This window comes from Cebidichthys violaceus, unplaced genomic scaffold, assembly GCF_023349555.1.
Source record: "Cebidichthys violaceus isolate CVI_PGR_0920_01 unplaced genomic scaffold, fCebVio1.0.p SCAF_43, whole genome shotgun sequence".
Lineage (NCBI taxonomy): Eukaryota > Metazoa > Chordata > Actinopteri > Perciformes > Stichaeidae > Cebidichthys > Cebidichthys violaceus.
The window spans coordinates 833,718-850,623 of NW_027176628.1; the positions used below are offsets into that span (position 1 = coordinate 833,718).

At 44.0% G+C, this 16,906-nt stretch overlaps 1 protein-coding gene across 1 annotated transcript in view; it reads left to right on the forward strand.

Moving 5' to 3' along the window:
• LOC137886317 (SH3 and multiple ankyrin repeat domains protein 2-like) overlaps positions 1-16,906 on the forward strand; it is a gene marked incomplete at its 3' end in the record, with an annotated part of 102,463 nt that overhangs the window by 49,769 nt on the left and 35,788 nt on the right. Inside the window, exons 3-6 of the mRNA XM_068728732.1 lie at positions 3,044-3,271; positions 8,913-9,116; positions 10,337-10,408; positions 13,339-13,447. Of these exons, the coding sequence (XP_068584833.1) occupies positions 3,044-3,271; positions 8,913-9,116; positions 10,337-10,408; positions 13,339-13,447 (613 nt within the window). The remainder of the gene's footprint in view (positions 1-3,043; positions 3,272-8,912; positions 9,117-10,336; positions 10,409-13,338; positions 13,448-16,906) is intronic.

The window sequence follows — 16,906 nt, forward strand, 5'->3', positions numbered from 1 at the left end:
TCACTGACTCCTCTGCAGAGCCGGATGACCACAGCTTCTGAATCAGGTCACTTGTGTGCGCGGGGTGACATTCAGAGGAAGCAAATCATCGATATAGGAGGCAAGGCACGTTTATTTGTATATTACATTTCAACAACAAGGCAATTCAAAGTGCTTCACATAAAACCATTAAAAGCATCAAAACATAATGCAAAAGAAAAGGAGATTTAAAAACAATTAAGAACAGTCATTGAAACATTAAAAACAGTCATTAAAACACTAAAAAGCTAAAAACAGAATAATAGTTGCAGTTCAGTTTAAGAAATAAAATACAGTAGTAAAATGCAGAAATGGATTAATGTCCTTGAATGTTGTTCAATCAAAGGCAGCAGCAAACAGAGACGTCTTCAGTCTGGATCTAAAGGAGCTGAGGGTCTCTGCAGACCTGCAGCTTTCTGGGACTTTGTTCCAGACATGTGGAGCAGAAGAACTCAACGCTGCTTGTCCATGTTTAGGAAAATTTACGAGTTGAAAGACGACAATTTACGAGCAAAAATTGCAAAACCTTGGTAATGCCGGCAAGATTCATAAACAATTTTTCATCCATGTTCTTTCTGTAATGTACTTTATCCTCATGTTAGACTTATTGAACGTTTTATTTTCTTAATGTGGAGTAATGAGGTTGATCCAACCAGGTGAAGCAATGTCGTCCCTTGACAAAAAACAAGATGACGCTTAGTTGTTGTTGTTTGTGGATTCTGTCGCAGCATGTGACGTAGTATCTGGAGCGGCCGGTATCGAGAGTTACGTTGTGTAATAATAACGAGGAAGTCGTCTTCGGCACGAAGGACTAGCGGCTCCAACAAACGCAGGACTTTCACCCAGGAGGCCGCTGCTCGTGTCCTGTGGGACAGTAAACGTTGACTTTGAGCTCGTTCTGGAACTTATCTTAGAAAAAGTCCACTGAGAGCAGTTCTGATTCATTTACGCTACTTAAGTTGTTACGGTTGTTACGCTATTTCTTTCAACTCAACCAGATTTGTTGCTAAACCTAACCAATCGTTTTCAACGTCGTTAAACATGATATGAGACGTAGCTACCAAATGGTTCATAAACTCTGACGGTCAGTGTATCCTGTGGTTTGAAGAAACGCACAATACCAACATGCTAGTTTTTCCCCATTCCTAATAACCTATAATGACGGGTCATCATACCTTTCATATTAACAATAGTCCACCATGAGAAGTACAGTTCACTTACTCTGGAAACGTTCACGCTTCATCACTAAACACCTGAGAGTTCTTCTTCAGAAATGTACATAAAGAACAGACTGACTCTTTAAATTCTTGTCAGTTAGTTAGTTTTTATTCCAGCAAACATCCAAACATATAACAAGACATATATACATCACAAGTATCACGTCACATTCTGTAAATGCATTTTCGTGCAGATAAAAGGTACACAGAAAAGCAGAAAGACGTCCGTCTATTTCTGATTTCGTCTCGCTGTGCGACGCGTTTGATGCGTCTCCTTAAAGAGAACAAAAGGGATGTAAACAGTCAACCGGCACGTGCAGCTGTGGTTGCCATGGACACCAAAGCCACATCAGCACGTTCGCATATACGAGCTCGAAAGAAAATATTCATCAAATTAACCTCCGCACCGAGCATGTAAATGGAATATTTAATGATTTTTTATCTTTTTTTTTTCAGCACACTATGAGCACATTCAATTTTAATGCAAACACACACACACACACACACACACACACACACACACACACACACACACACACAGTTTGTAATTGGCCACATGCTGATTGGAAAAAAAACATGCAAGAGAATGTTAACAATTATCAGTATGAAGTCAGCAGGAAGTAACACAGAAATGTGCAGAAATAAACCAGAATTTATGTGCAAACTGGCAGTTTTTCTAAATACGTTTAATGAGTTTTGTACATTTTACCACTGAAAACACCGTTTTTATTACCAGGAGACAAAAAACAATCCGTGGAAATAAAAAATCTATCCATCCACAGCCGAGAGGAACGGAGACTTTTACGTCTTGTTATCAGAGCACATTCTCATCAGTGTCCAGGTGTCTGGGACCATGACATGACACAATGACATCTCTGCTAATGGAAACATATATATACATATATATGTGTATATATGTATGGTGCAAGGGGACACACATGACTCAGCCTGGACCGTCTTCAAACAGCCCTCCAGCTGAAATGTCTCGTCTGTCCTCTTTCTGGGTGAAGAGCGTCTCCTTCATCAAACCACAGCGCTGGAAGGTGAAGGACGGCTCTGCTCCTCTCAGAGCCGATGAGAAGAGATGACCTTGTTGATGGCGCTGCAGCGACTCTTTCAGTCCCACTGATTGCTCGTTTAACTTCCTGTGCGTTGGCTGCTTTGAGTTTGTGTTGCACTGAGAGGCTCACGCTCTATATATTTACACTATAGACTCAATCCAGAGAGTTGTATGAAAACGACATGGAAGTGAGCAGCTATTCTCCATTTCACTCCCAAACATATCACATTCATTCAATGACCTCTAAATGCCATTCCACTGTGTTTAAGGTCAAACATCTGCATGTGTTCAATGAATGATATTCAAGCCTCTAATGAGGAATCCGTGTGTGTGTGTGTGTGTGTGTTAGACATTCAGCTTCTTTTAAATGTCTTGATCCAGGAGAGAGAGCGTAGTCCACCAGCACCGATGGCTGAGATTTCTCTTCATCTTCTGGTCCATGAATCATGTTGACGCCTCAGATTAATAGAGTGCGCTCATCTGGGCCACCGACCGGTTTAGCAGTAGGACCTTTAGAGGTGCAGTTTGTTTTTAACCTCCTGAAGCTCTTTGGCTTCATGTGAAGACAGTCACCTTAAGTCCTCCGGGAGTCTCCTGAAGCAGCCTGTGAGCCCAGAATGGATGAGGATAAGCCAACAAGCACCTTCTGTGTGGGGCTCTCTAAAGCATGATGTTTTCTAATGAACAGTTTTGAGCGTATGTGACCTTTTACCCCCCTGTCCCTGTCCCTGTCCCTGTGTGTCCCCAGCTGAATCCGCCGGGCCTGCAGGCTATGCCCCGGAGCCCCACCTCCAGCGAGGATGAGATGGCCCAGAGCTTTTCCGACTACTCCGACGACTGCGCCTCCGACAGCTCCCGCGAAGAAACCATTTACGAGACCATAAGGGCCACCGCCGAGCCGTCGCCGAGCCGCATGGACGACATCCACATCAACTCGCTGGTCATCCGCGTCCTCGTCCCCGACCTGCAGCAGACGGTGAGGGACAGACTCAATGTGAAGGACGGTCACGTTAACGCGTGGGAGTCGATATGAAATATGAACTAGATTTGTTTTGTTCAGTGTTGACATGCAGAGTATTGATTGTCCAGACGTCTTCTCGGGATCCACCGCAGAATTAATGATGGCGTGTTTGACACCTGAGAGCTTTTTTGGAAGCTGGTCGGCAGTAAACTGGAGCAGAACACTGTGTCTTTGATGCACTCTCACTGCAGGGCTCTCTGTGGCTTTTCAGTTTCAGCATGCATTAAACAAACGGCTGTATTTTAGAAAGGGTGGAGGGGAAAAAAGGGGGCATGTGAGTGGAAACAAACAGCCGCTGTTTCCAGATGTTAAAGGTCTTCACAGTGACCGACATCTCACTCAATCTCGCTTGCAGCTCGAGAGAGGGTCTCATTTATACATGTACACAATGGTAATCCCTACTCAGTCTAAAATATCCAGACTTTATATTTGATCAAAAAGAGAGACATACAGCGAGATAGATATAAAAATTGTACTCGCAATCTGGCATTAAATCTTAAAGATACCCATAAGGAGGCTCAAGGTTTAATTTGGTATCATGATAACCTTCCTTCTATCCTGTAACTCGTTTTTATCACTTCCTCTCATGTATAAATAACGGGCTCTAACTTTTAAGCCAATGACAGAGCATGCATATTAATGACCTCTGAAACACAAATCTCTCTTCGGGGAGCTCTGGCCAACATGTGGTGTCCTTCTCCCTTAATAACAAGCGGCGGCGTGTGAATGTTGAGTGGGCGACACGTGGGCCGTTGATGTATAGACTCGTGCGTAGGTGAGGGTGTTTGCATTAATGCGACTCTTTATTCCGATGGTAAATAACTGCGGCGTGGACGCGGGATTGTGTTGGATGGCAGCTAATGAAGGAGGACAGTTGACGGCGTGGGCGTGAGATGGTTCGATACCGTTTGATAAAAGATGGGGGGGACACGGTAAAATACATCTCTGGCTCTAACATCCATTCTCCTACGCCGATGATGACGTGTTTGTGCATAACAACGCAGCTTAAACAGTAGAGCATTAATATGTTTTATTAATTCAAACAGTAGAAGCTATGAATGTTTCATGCACACTGCGGCCCCATGCATTGGTTAGCCTCACACTGTTGCTCTGCATGAAGCCCCAGGTGGTACTGTGTGAGGGAGAACAACATGTGGAAGACTCGGGAGTGACTGCTGTGGGCAGATTACGACTGGGTGCCGCACCCCCATTGATCGTGCGGCTCATGCACCGTTGCCGGTGCTGGGTAGTGTCGTTCCCAGAGAAGGTTCCGGGTGTGAAGGTTTATCATCAAAGCCCAGCGGTAAGTCCCGTGTGCAATGAGCAGCTGGAGCCGCTGCCTGGGTCTGTACAGTGCATTCATCTCAGCTCGGTGCTGTGGCTCTTTGTTTGATGCGCGTGTCCCCGGGGAGCTTCGCACTGGATGGACGTGAGAGTACAGTGAGCTCCGAGCGTCTTCCCTCTTCATGAGCTGGGGCAATGCACAACAGAGGGGCAGAAGAAGAAAGCGAGGGGGGAGCAGGAAGTTGCATGGCAGAGCTTTACGTCGACACCACATCTCTCTCCTGGGTTCCCCTCCTTTATTCTGACTCTCTATCTCATTTTGTCCATTTTGATGTCCTTTTGACAGCTGCAGGGATGTTTGCGTAGACCCAACGGGTCGTTAAGATCGCACTAGTTCCCTCAACAGAAAGCCAATGGATAACAAAGATTTCTTCACAAATAAACACCTTTTATGATGTTGGAAGCGTGAATACAATCAGCAGAAGTTTAAAAGCTAACGTTAGGCTATAAAGGAAGTATGCAGAGATCTCCTTCTCCACCACATCGCTCTCCTGCAGTTTCCCTCCTTTATTCTCACTCTATAGAAAATCAAACAGACAGAGTGCTGCATGGATTACTTATTTTTGAAGGCCAATCTGGAAGTTGTGTGGCTTGTGTGATGCTAATTTAGAATTTTAGATTATTGCAGAAAATATTCTTTATTCTTCTGGCAAACAAACTTTTCTTCACTAATAAACTCCACTTTTATTATGTTTCCACCACGGTCACCTGACTTCATGTTCTAGTGAGTTCTTTAGTCGTCTCATTTACACTCATTAAGATCCACCAGAGGGGCGTTCACTGACCTGTTTTATATAAGACAACTAACCGTTAGAATCTCTTCAGCTTTTGTTAAACACAGACCTGATTTCAGAGATCTAACTACAAACGCATTCAGAAAACACACCGACTTTGTGCAAAAATGCTGACTCATTTCCTGGTTGTCGTACTCATTCCGGCAGCACTCTATTTGGATGTCCTTTTACCCCGCAAATCTTTTCATTTGTGTCCACTGAGGTGAACACAGCATACGGCTATATGCAGCCGCTTCAGAGCTCTTTTCAGAAGCACTGTAGCTTCCTGAACGGGAACTCTGAACAGAATATTGTGTGTGGTCCAGTGGGGCTGGATCCTCAAGGTACAGATTTAACCCAGAGATGAACTCATGACCCTTTGATGTAATTAGCTCGGTGGTTGTAACTCCAGCGTTCTGTAGGGTGTGTGTGTGTGTGTGTGTGTGTGTGTGTGTGTGTGTGTGTGTGTGTGTGTGTGTGTGTGTGTGTGTGTGTGTGTGTGTGTTCACATGTGCACTAAGCTCTCTCACATGTACGCACTAATGCTCCTGATTTCACATTCATCACCGAGCGCCCCGCGGTGCCACTTGATCACATGATTGAGTCACACAGTCCACTTGGAAATCAAACTCAGTTGAATAATTCAAACGAATTTGAACGTGCATGTGATGTGCCTCCGTGTCCGGGTGCAAAAAGAGGCTTATGCAGTCTGAACATCTGACGGATTTTAAAATAATTCATAACTTACACCTCATTGCCTCATTTTATATATGATGTTCATCAAAGGTAGTTTTGTTCGCAATACCTGCAAATCTATGTATATTTAACTGAACATTTATGGGAAATACCTTTATTTATTTACGTCACGTGAGTGAGATGAGAAGATAGAACCCACTCTCATCGTTAAATACTGAGCTAGAGCCAGGAGGTGATTAGCGTAGCTTAGCATTAAGACTGGAGGTCGCGGGAAGCAGCTATGACTCTGTACAATGTTAAACACACCAACACCTAAAGCTCACTAAATAAGAAATCATTTCTGATTGGTTTTATATTTACTAAAACAAACAAACAAGTTATGTGTTGTAACTATTTATTGTCAAACGACAGACAGGAAGTCTCTTCAGGCTGTTTCAACAAGAAATAGTTAATGTGTTGTTTTTATCTGTGAACAACTGAGATACAAAAGGTTTATTACATTATGCAATTTGGGATTATTTTAGTCTTAAATCAGATGCAAGCCAAAAGGACCTTAATGATGTAATTTACTGTCTTTGCAAACGCGTAGTTCTGACAAAAAACCTACCGTTTGCACCATCATTTAAGAATACACCATCCTTCAGAGCCAATACGCTAATACCAAGAGCAGCCAAACCCTCTACCAACCCAAAACATCCTGCTCGTGCAAATTGCCCCCAAACCAGACAAACCATCACTACAGATGCACCCTTGGCCATGACAATGTTAAAGTTAAAATCACAGGAAAAAAGACGTGGTGATGGTTCCTCTTTTGCACATGCTTTTATGTGTCTTCGCTTCTTCAATCTTTCAAATGTTCTCCTAAAATAAGTTGGTTTTTTTTCTCACTTTATTTCGTCCATCTTCCCTCTCGTTCCATGCCAGGACACAGCTCATGCATCCAGATGGAGACGCCATCTTTTCAGAGCTCACTTTGGTAATCATTCAAATATTGGACACAATGGCAGACTTGCTGTCAGGGTTTGAGAAAGCTATTTCTGTTTCTGGTTTCCATGATCATCAGCGGCCAGTGGAAAAATGTGCAACCATCATCAAGTCAGACGGCAGCAGAAAATAGCTGTGTGTGTGTGTGTGTGTGTGTGTGTGTGTGTGTGTTGGTAGCTAGCTGGCTAACTAGCCGGTCGCTAAATGAGTTAAGTTTAACAACTTAACGCTTCATCCACATACTGTTGTCCCAGTGTAGGAAAACACATTCATTCAAGTGACAACTTTGTTTGGATCATTTTCTGTAACCAGTGAATTAGCAAGCAAGCTAAGTAGCCAGCTGTCCGCTAGTTAGCCCTTTGCTAAAGCTGTGACACGATCATAACGTCGGCTGTAAAAGCGTCTATGAGGCCCAGGTTGAAAAATACAAGATATTTCCTTCGACCCTTCAAATTAAAATGTTCAATTTGTGCTGTGTGCCATCTTAATTTACTCTTAACCAGTAACATATATACTGATATTTACAAATCTGAACAAATCTCACAAGTGTTACCTTTATTAAAACACCCAAACTATTTAAACACACCTTGTAGTGTATTTAAATAGTGTAGAAATACACTCTTTTTAGTATGGGTATGCAATTTTTGAGCAGAGGCCTAAAAATAGGGCTTAGGGTGCAGAAGGTTAAACCCTGAACTCAACCATTCAGTCCGACTCTATCTCATTTTAGTTTTGTTAGTTTTACGATTTACTTATTTATTATAGCTTTTTCGGTTTGATCGGTTATTTATTATACTTAAATGTTTTTGCACCAGCCTCTTTTTCTGCTGCAATACTTATCTTAGCGTTGACGAGTTTCACCAGTGAAGAGGACAGTGTAGTAATTAAGCTGTAGGAGACTGCTTTTACTATTTAGCTCTTATTTCGTCACTAGTTGTGCCGCGTATGCTTTTATTTTGTGACAGAACACAAAAACGTACTCTTCCCGTGATGATGACCAGGACGCAACAAGAGCTCCTGTTCCCTGGAAAACTTCCTCCATATTGTTTTAAGTTGAGCTCACGTCCGGGAGCAATAATGGGAGCTGATGGATGTTTGCCACTGTAATAAACCAGCAGAATGAAAGAAGGCCATATCAGTCCAAACAGCCCTGCCAGATGCCAGACATCTGTTTTTGTATACCTTCGACCTTTCGTCTTTTCCTTCCCCTCCTCTCCTCCTCTCCGCTCGCTCCCCCGCCAGGCGAGAGGATTATGGGTAGGCAGAGTTCACAGGCTGCTCATCCCTTCAGCCTTTATCACAGACGCAGGGCTGCTATCGCCGGCTGAGCAGCACATCCGACTGTAAACACTCACAGACACTTCCCCGAATGCCGCGGCACACCGCCCGTAATCCCCTCTGATTCGGACCGGGCCAGGAATCCAGCATTGTGTTGTTGTTTTTTTCTACCACGGGGAAGCCGGTGCTGGAAAAAGACCAGGAGGCAAAAGGGGTCGTGTCAATTACATCCTCACACAGCTCAGTCACAAGAACACAATGCAAAGCTTGGCATCGCTGCGTGGTTTGTTTGGAGTAACTGCAAAGTGTTATTAAAGTGACTGAACTATTTTAATTGGGCGACATTCGTTGTCTCTTATTTGCATCCGTCAATCAAAAGTTGGAAGTCCAGTTCACGAGTGTCTCACGTTGCTTTCTAAGATGAATATTTAGTTTGTGTTGATTGTTGTGATTGTCAGAAAACACTCCATTTCATTTCTAATCCATTTTCTATCTTTCCCCTCCTCTCTCCACCCAACCAGAAATGCATGCGGTTCAACCCGGATGCGACGGTCTGGGTTGCCAAGCAGCGGATCTTGTGCACGCTGAATCAGAGCCTGAATGACGTGCTCAACTACGGGCTTTTCCAGCCGGCCAGCAATGGGAGGGACGGCAAGTTCCTGGACGAAGAGCGCATCTTTCGAGAGTACCCCCAGCCAATCAGCAAGGGCGTCCCGTCTTTGGAGGTAAACTGTTGGCCAGTGAATTTATTATTCCAAGTAGCAGTAATAGAATCTGATTTATTGACCATTTAATGATGGTTGCCACATAAACTAAGGTAGGAGGCAGTAATATGTCAATTCACACCCGAGGACTGGGCCAGAAATGATCATGAAATGTTTTTAAATCAGCTTATCAATATATATTCAGATATAAATGAAAAGTCAAAATATTCCCGTAAGTCACTGTGAGGAACTTTTACCTGGTTCTGAACCAGTCTCAGTGTAGTCCTGATCCTCTATCAGACCTCCATCAGTACAGAGACCATCACAGAGAAGATGGTCTGTTTCTATAGAGTTATTCTTGATGCTCGTCATCGGAGCCACCGGGTCGGATTCTGGTGAAACCAGATGAACTCATGCAGGTTCGCCAGAACCTCCTTCAGCTCAGACTCCAGCAGAGACCGGTCCACCGTGGACAGACCCAGATCCAGCTTCACCTGCAGCTTGACCTGCAGTCGGAGCTCCGGAGGGAGGAGGAGAGCTCAGCTCCTGGCAGCAGTAGCAGCTCCTCCTCCTCCTCCTCCTCCTCCTCCTCCAGGAGCAGAGTTGCTCCTCTTTGGGAACCAACACCGACACCACGCTGCTGGAGACCCAGGACTTATTGCTGGACCCGCTGGAGGGAAGGGAGGCAACGGGAGAACCAGAACCAGGACTGAGAGGGTCAGACTGTCAGACCCTGCTGCAGTAGAATGAGAGGTTTTCTAAAGGGACTCTGGTGCTCAGAGACACTACAGCTTTAGTCCACAGGGACCAACAGAACCACCACTAAATGAAAGTTCCTCATAGCAGCTTTAAGCTTTAAATCTCAGACAACCTTGTTATTCCCACTTTGGTAAATGAATCTGATCTCCTAAAGAACTGCTGTGTGCTTGGAGAGAAGTAACTTTCTCTGATGTGATTGGATGAGAACATCGACAGTATATTAAAATGTTATCCTTTCTGTCGCCTAGCCAAAAAAAAAGAAGACCTTTTAAAGTAAATCACAAGTGAAATAATCCACCTTAAATTAAAAATATTGACAAAAACCAACAACAAGAAAGTAATAAAATGTTCCATTAATAAAGAGGACACGTCTTGATCCCCTGGCGGAGATGCACCCACAGGTGTAAAGTAAAAAGTCAGGAAAGGAAAGGTTATCATCTTTTATAACCTTTTTCTAATAATCGCTATTTTTCACTCAACAGTTCCGCTACAAGAGCAGAGTCTACAGGCAGCCCAATGTGGACGAGAAACAGATCGCCAAACTCCACACAAAGGTAGGCGTTTGATCGTGTGTTACGTTTAAATGTCAGCCATGTTTGTGTCCAGTGATTTGAGGCTCTTAAAGGCACGTTGGCTCCAACAGACCGCAAAATGATATGCGAGCGTTGGCTGGGAGCAGAAAGTGGTTATGCAAACCATGCTAAATCAACACGTTTATCCCCACTCAAACAAATAGCATGCATCACTTCCTGTGTGTACAATAATCAAGGTGATTTTAACGGTTATATTGAATGGATATAAGAACGCCAGAGAGGAAAAACCTATTAAAAATAATCTGAACGGCAAATAACGACGCTCAGAACGGCAGCTGACTCCCCGGTCGGTCGCCGGTTCGGCTATCGACTCCACTTTGTTTTGAAATAGCGGGAAACATTTCCAGCTCGGAGGCAAACTAGAAGAGTTGGTGTGAAGAGTCGAACGGACAAAGACCGCCCACCTCAGTCCGACCGCCGTGGAGGCCGGACTCCGGGAAGTGCGGCGTGAAGACACCAAAGAGGTGTTGCCAAAATGAGATAAAACTCACAGATTGCATCATTCTTTTTAGCAGCTTCACTGGTTAGAGAATGTTTGTGTGTGTCTGGGTTCATTCCTGTGTGACGGGGCATGGGGTGTACCTTCCCTGTCAGTTTGGGATCATTTTGAGCCTTTCTGTTGCTCTCTGATGATCTGATAGAACGTATGCCTCTTGTTTTCCTGCCAGTGCCGACAGCAGGCCGCTCCCCGGCTCCGTTCTCTTGTTCCTCACACATGCATTGAAGTAGATCTCCACAGCAAACTGGAGAGTTTTAGCCTCTCGCTCGTTGTGTGAGGCTAGCTTCTGGGCCGCCGTCCCGTAGCTACTGTAATCCTGTAGAGCGGCCAAAGCCTAAGCGTCTCTGGCGGCTGTCTCTTGTTACCGGCACACTAGGAAACCGTCTGACAGCTGCTCTAATGCTGAAGAGGGGGAAGAGGAAGGAGAATGAAAAACACGCTTTGTAAATGTGGAGATGATAACGCGCACTTAAACGCTCGTTTACTCAAAAGTCACAAGCCAGAAAATGTGGCTCTTCTGCGATAAACATTTAGGTTCTAACGCCGAGTCCGTTCTTTCTCATTTCTTGGCCCGACCCATCTTCTTCTTCTTTTTTTTGGAACTGGAACCGGTGTGCCGTGCAGGCTGGTGCTCGGTGGTTGGCTGAAGCTCTCACTGAGACAGCCAATCCGTCGCCAGCCTCACAACCTGGTTTTAGCAAAGAGGGAGAGACAGACAGAGAAAGAGAGAGGACGCCATACTCCAGAGTCTGATTCACACACACACACACACACACACAGCGGACATATGAGCCGCTTTAAATAAAACAATTTCATGAAAACACAGAAGCTTGTACTTGCACCATTGACATTTCCAGATATTGAACTGGCGGTGACTCATCACGGTTGATATCAAACTCGTTGGTTTTCAATACAGTCGCCAAAATGTTGTCATTGTGCAAACCACAGGACAACTCGAATGTCTGCGTTTTTACACCAAAAATAGGTTTTCATGAATATGTTTCACATCACCCACAATGCAACGTAGTTAACGCAGTGAAACGATTGGTTAAGTTTAGGGAAAAGATCATGGTTTGTGTTCACATAATAAAGTAACTTAACCAGCGTAAATAAACGTTCTTACGTAACGTTACTTAACAAGCGTAAAGTCAACGTTCACACGGGACACGAACGGTGGTCTCCTTGGTGAAAGTCCTGTGTTTGATTGACCCCTCCCATTATTATACGATGTAACGTTCAATAATGCTCGCTACTCTATATACGCGTTTTGGCCGTCGCCATCTTTATTTTTTGCAACCAGTGAACAGGAAGTGACCACATCTGGACTGAGGAGGAATGATGTAGAGACGTCTCTGGTAGAGACCTGTCAATCAGTGTGTAGCCCCGCCCCTAAAGCATCCCCTGCTTTATGGTCTGTTTGACTCTAAATGGACCATAATGTACTAAATGAACATCATGCTGATTTTGGATGCGTTGGTACAGGCTTTCTTCTTTTTGTGTGGGTACACCAGCTGTTACAGCTGTATATATTTCTGCATCTGAATTTTGCGCCGGTCTGACGACATCTTCATGTTGGCTGTTTCCAGTTGGCTGTTTGTTTTGTCCAGACCAGTTTAGCAGCGACTGACAAGGTCTTGGTCTGAGATTCAGAAGTCTGGAACCAGTTTAACAACGTGATCCGAGCACCTCAAACTGATCGGAAGGATCGGGATTCGTCATGAAGCCGGCTCCATTTTTGATCATATCTGGCCTGAATGAGTGCAGTGCAGCTGTATATGGTGGGAGAAATAAAAAAATAAAATAAGAAGTGAATTTCTACGCCTGTGTATTTCCTGAACCACTGATTCAGATATCTGGGGCAACGCGACGTGATGAGGACATCCCCCTTTCTACTCCTCCTCACTTATTCTGCTGCCTCTCTTCCTCACTCTATTCTTTTATATTGCCACCCATTGTCTTTTTTTTCATCCTATGCTATCTCACTCTTCACTCCTCATTTTCTCCTCTCCTTCGGGGAGCTGCTCTCTTATCTATTTTTATCACGCGGCCTGGAAAGAAAGCAGACAGGAACAGAGCAGAAGGGAGAAGCCACTCCGCTCCCCACAATGGCCACAATCTGAATCCTGTCATCTCCCCTCCCTGTGCTTCCTGCTTTCACTGGCCTTTTCTTATTCCGTCTTCAACAGCGAGCCTCCCTCGGATTCACGCTGCAGTCCTAAACGCTTCCGCTTTTCACCCTCAGTTGTGTTTGACCCTCGACACCTTCCTCTATCTCCACTTCTATTTCAGTCGTTTTACCGCTCCGAACCTGCTGTTTTCTCTCTCACACCCACCGCCGTTTGTTCTTTCTTCCCACTGTAATGACTCTTTTTCTCTTCTCTGGTTTGCGCAGGCCAATCTGAGGAAGTTCATGGACCTCATCCAGCACAATCAGGTGGACAAAGTGTTGAAGTTGTTGGAGAGAGGCTTCGATCCCAACTACCATGACGGGGACACTGGTGGTGAGGCTGGACTCTGAGTACAAACACCACAACACACAAAGACCTGAGACACAAATAAGTCCCAGAAGATATGTATTTAAATGTGAGCATGCTAGTGGTGTAACAGACCACCGTCGACCACTGATCCGTACTGACCCCCCTCACGGTTCATCACACATGTGAACCTCAGATTAATGACAGTCTAACGTTAACCATCAGAGTGTAAATAAAGTTTAACGTTAACCATCAGAGTGTAAATAAAGTTTAACGTTAACCATCACAGTGTAAATAAAGTTTTAACGTTAACCATCACGGTGTAAATAAAGTTTAACGTTAACCATCAGAGTGTAAATAAAGTTTTAACGTTAACCATCACGGTGTAAATGAAGTTTTCCTGATGATGGTTCTCCTTCAGTATTCAGTAGAACATGTGGTTCTAGTCTCTGATCTCTGATCATGTTTCATTGTTAACAACTAATCAAGAGGAGAGCTAGTAACGTTAGCAGCACCGCTAACAGCTAATCAACAGGAGGAGAGCTAGTAACGTTAGCAGCACCGCTAACGGTAAAAACATAAACAGTGAAAGCGTTAGCAATAAAAACAAACCAAATAATGTACATTATAACAGTAAAAAGACAATAACATTACATAACTGTGTATATGTGGATCTATTTTCGTTTATTTTTACGATAATGGACTGTTTGACAAATGGACCTTCAGTCTAACTGGACAGTTTTTGGATTATTGGTGTTTTGGAATGATGTGCCTTCAGAACTATGGGCAGTCTCCTTGTCAACACCCAACCATTTACAACAAACACCCCGACAACTACCTCAGCAACCAAATAAATGACAAAATATGACTTGAGATCAGCCAGCAGCTCGGATACCATAAATATAATAATACATAATTAAGATGGTAGCTTTATTTGTCAAGCAATATTTCTGTTTAATTCTGGGTAATAATTTTACCGTTTGCTTTTGTTTTTCTTTCAAATAAGTCTTCCTGCTTGTTTATATTTTTGTCATTTTCCAAGTTATGATTTCAACGCTCGGCCCCTCATACCTTTAGTACATCTTCATACTGTTGACAAAGATGCATGCGTTCCTCCTGATGCCTTTATTTACCGTATGACTGACAACCATATCTGACGTTAGCCACAAGCTCCACACCAAATTAAGTCAAGTGAGTGGACTTTCATGTTTGGAGATAAGAAGTTGTTATTGTCTGCCCAGATACAGGACTCTCTGTCTACCATTGGGGCCGAGGAGGACTTAAAACTGTTATTGTGGCTGTTGCATTGAACACCTGCTCAGCTTGTCTTTATGGAACATTTGTGTTGAGAACACGTTGACATCAAGACACAGCTCATTACTCCGGGAACTGGCAACCCCCCCAGTATGGTTTTGTGTGAAATCATAGAGCCAAATCTTTGTCTACAATAACTCTATTTACTCAGGGTGCAGCGGGCTGACTGAACACACACATTCCCTCTCAGGAAATACCTGGTACACAACTCGCATGTTGACACCTGGAAGATACTCAAACAAAAGCCTTCACTGCTGCCCACATGGCAACACACTCCTCTCTGGTGTCTGCTTGGTACCTTTTTAAACTCCAGCTCATCGGCGGTATCAGGAGGAAACCTCCTCGGTTCTGACGAGTGAAGCCAAAGCTTCACGTGTTAAAGCTGCATTCTCTCTAGTGTCCACCAGGGGGCGACTCCTCTGGTTGTATAGAAGTCTAGTCTAAAATGACTCTACTTCTCTCTTGATTTATTCCCTCAGTAAACATTGTAAACATGAGTTTATGGTCTCAATCTCTAGTTTACAGTCTTCTTCAATACAGCATGATGTTCATTTAGTACATTATGGAACATTTAGAGTCAAACAGACCAGTGTGAGGGGTCTTTTTCCTTTGATCCTGTATTAAAGATAAACTAACAGCTTTTATGACGATCAGACAGACGCTGATTCATTCCCTGACAAATCTGTACCGTGCCGCGCCCTTCTTTGGCAACGCCCTTTTGTGGGGCACGTTTTAATCAACAGTTTATTTAAAAAATGTCCACCAAGTTTGGTGATGCGTGGACAGATTATCGTAGATATTTTTTTTGTCCAACTTGTGCCAGACCCAATCACGTGTTTTGAACTGGTGGTTGCACTTTTGGTGGATTTCAAAATAGTTTTGCCAGGTCGTAAACCTCTGGTTCTGCCGATGCGGAGATGTCTTAAAACTTTACCTTTTATGACCCCCATCAGGCCCATTGGGGTCATATTGGTTCAGCAGTATTTGCACAGAACTTCCAATCATTGGTGAGATTTCCACGTGTCAACGATGTGGTCATCTGACGGGAACGTTTCTGAAGGAGAAGAAGAAGAATAATGATGATCGGCATTCATTTGAACTCCTACTCGTCCTTTATGAAAAGGGTCCTTCTGGTTTTTGGATGTCACAAATTTCAGAATATATTTCCTCACTCATCTAAAGCAGCCAGTAATTAAAAGTTTGTTTATGATCGTTTGATGAATGTGTCGGTGGTATCTCAGCGGTGCAGGTGCTCTGAACACAGCCAGCATTGAGTGGACACAGATTGGCCAGAAAACAACAACAACAACTAGTCTGTGGAGGCAAACGAAGGTGAAGCCGAGATGAGAAAATGTTATTAAGCAGAGAATTGAGGCTATCTTAATGGGCTTTGAGAGTTATTGTTAAATGAATGCTTTATTGCTGAGGACGAGAGGCGCCTCTCTCATATTGATTTCAGCTGTCCGGTAAAAAGCTCTTCGTTGTGATTAACAAAATTACATACAACCACTTCATATCTGCGCACAGCCGGAGAAGTCGAGCCTCGTGTTCATCCCTCGTACTTCTGCGATGTGAGGAATGACTGCATTTGAAAAGTGGCAACGCTGCTGTGCAACAAACATTTCATTTCCTTTGGTAGTCGTACAGCTTCATCGCTCAGAAGAGTGAAAAAACACTCAGTATACAAACATACTAATTGAATACGTCATGCAACCCACACAAAGCTGTGTCTGACATCCAACCTGCCAATATTTAACAGTGTTGAGTTGTTGTGTGCTAACTGCAAAAACAGTAGACTGTTAAAAAAACAAAGAAGGCCCTCTGTAGTGGAATCTCTGAGTGCTTTGTTTTGAGGACCTCGTTGACATTTCCAATTATCTCTTAATCTGTATCACTCTAATTAATGGTGACAGACTGTTGACCTGCTTCCATCCGCCCGGTTAGTGACGTGCACTGGAAATAAAAAGCATGTCGATGCGTTGTCTTTTCATCCGTCTACGTCCTCGGCGTTCACGCTGTCCACAGCTCCGTCTCCAGGCCGTGACCTCGGTCAGGCTCGCTTCATTTCAAACACCGCGGCTCAGTTTTGGGGGTCGGGCGAGTCATTCAGACTTGGAGCGAGGACCACTTCTATAGCTGCAGTGAAGAGGCTGATAATGAGTCTGGGCTCTC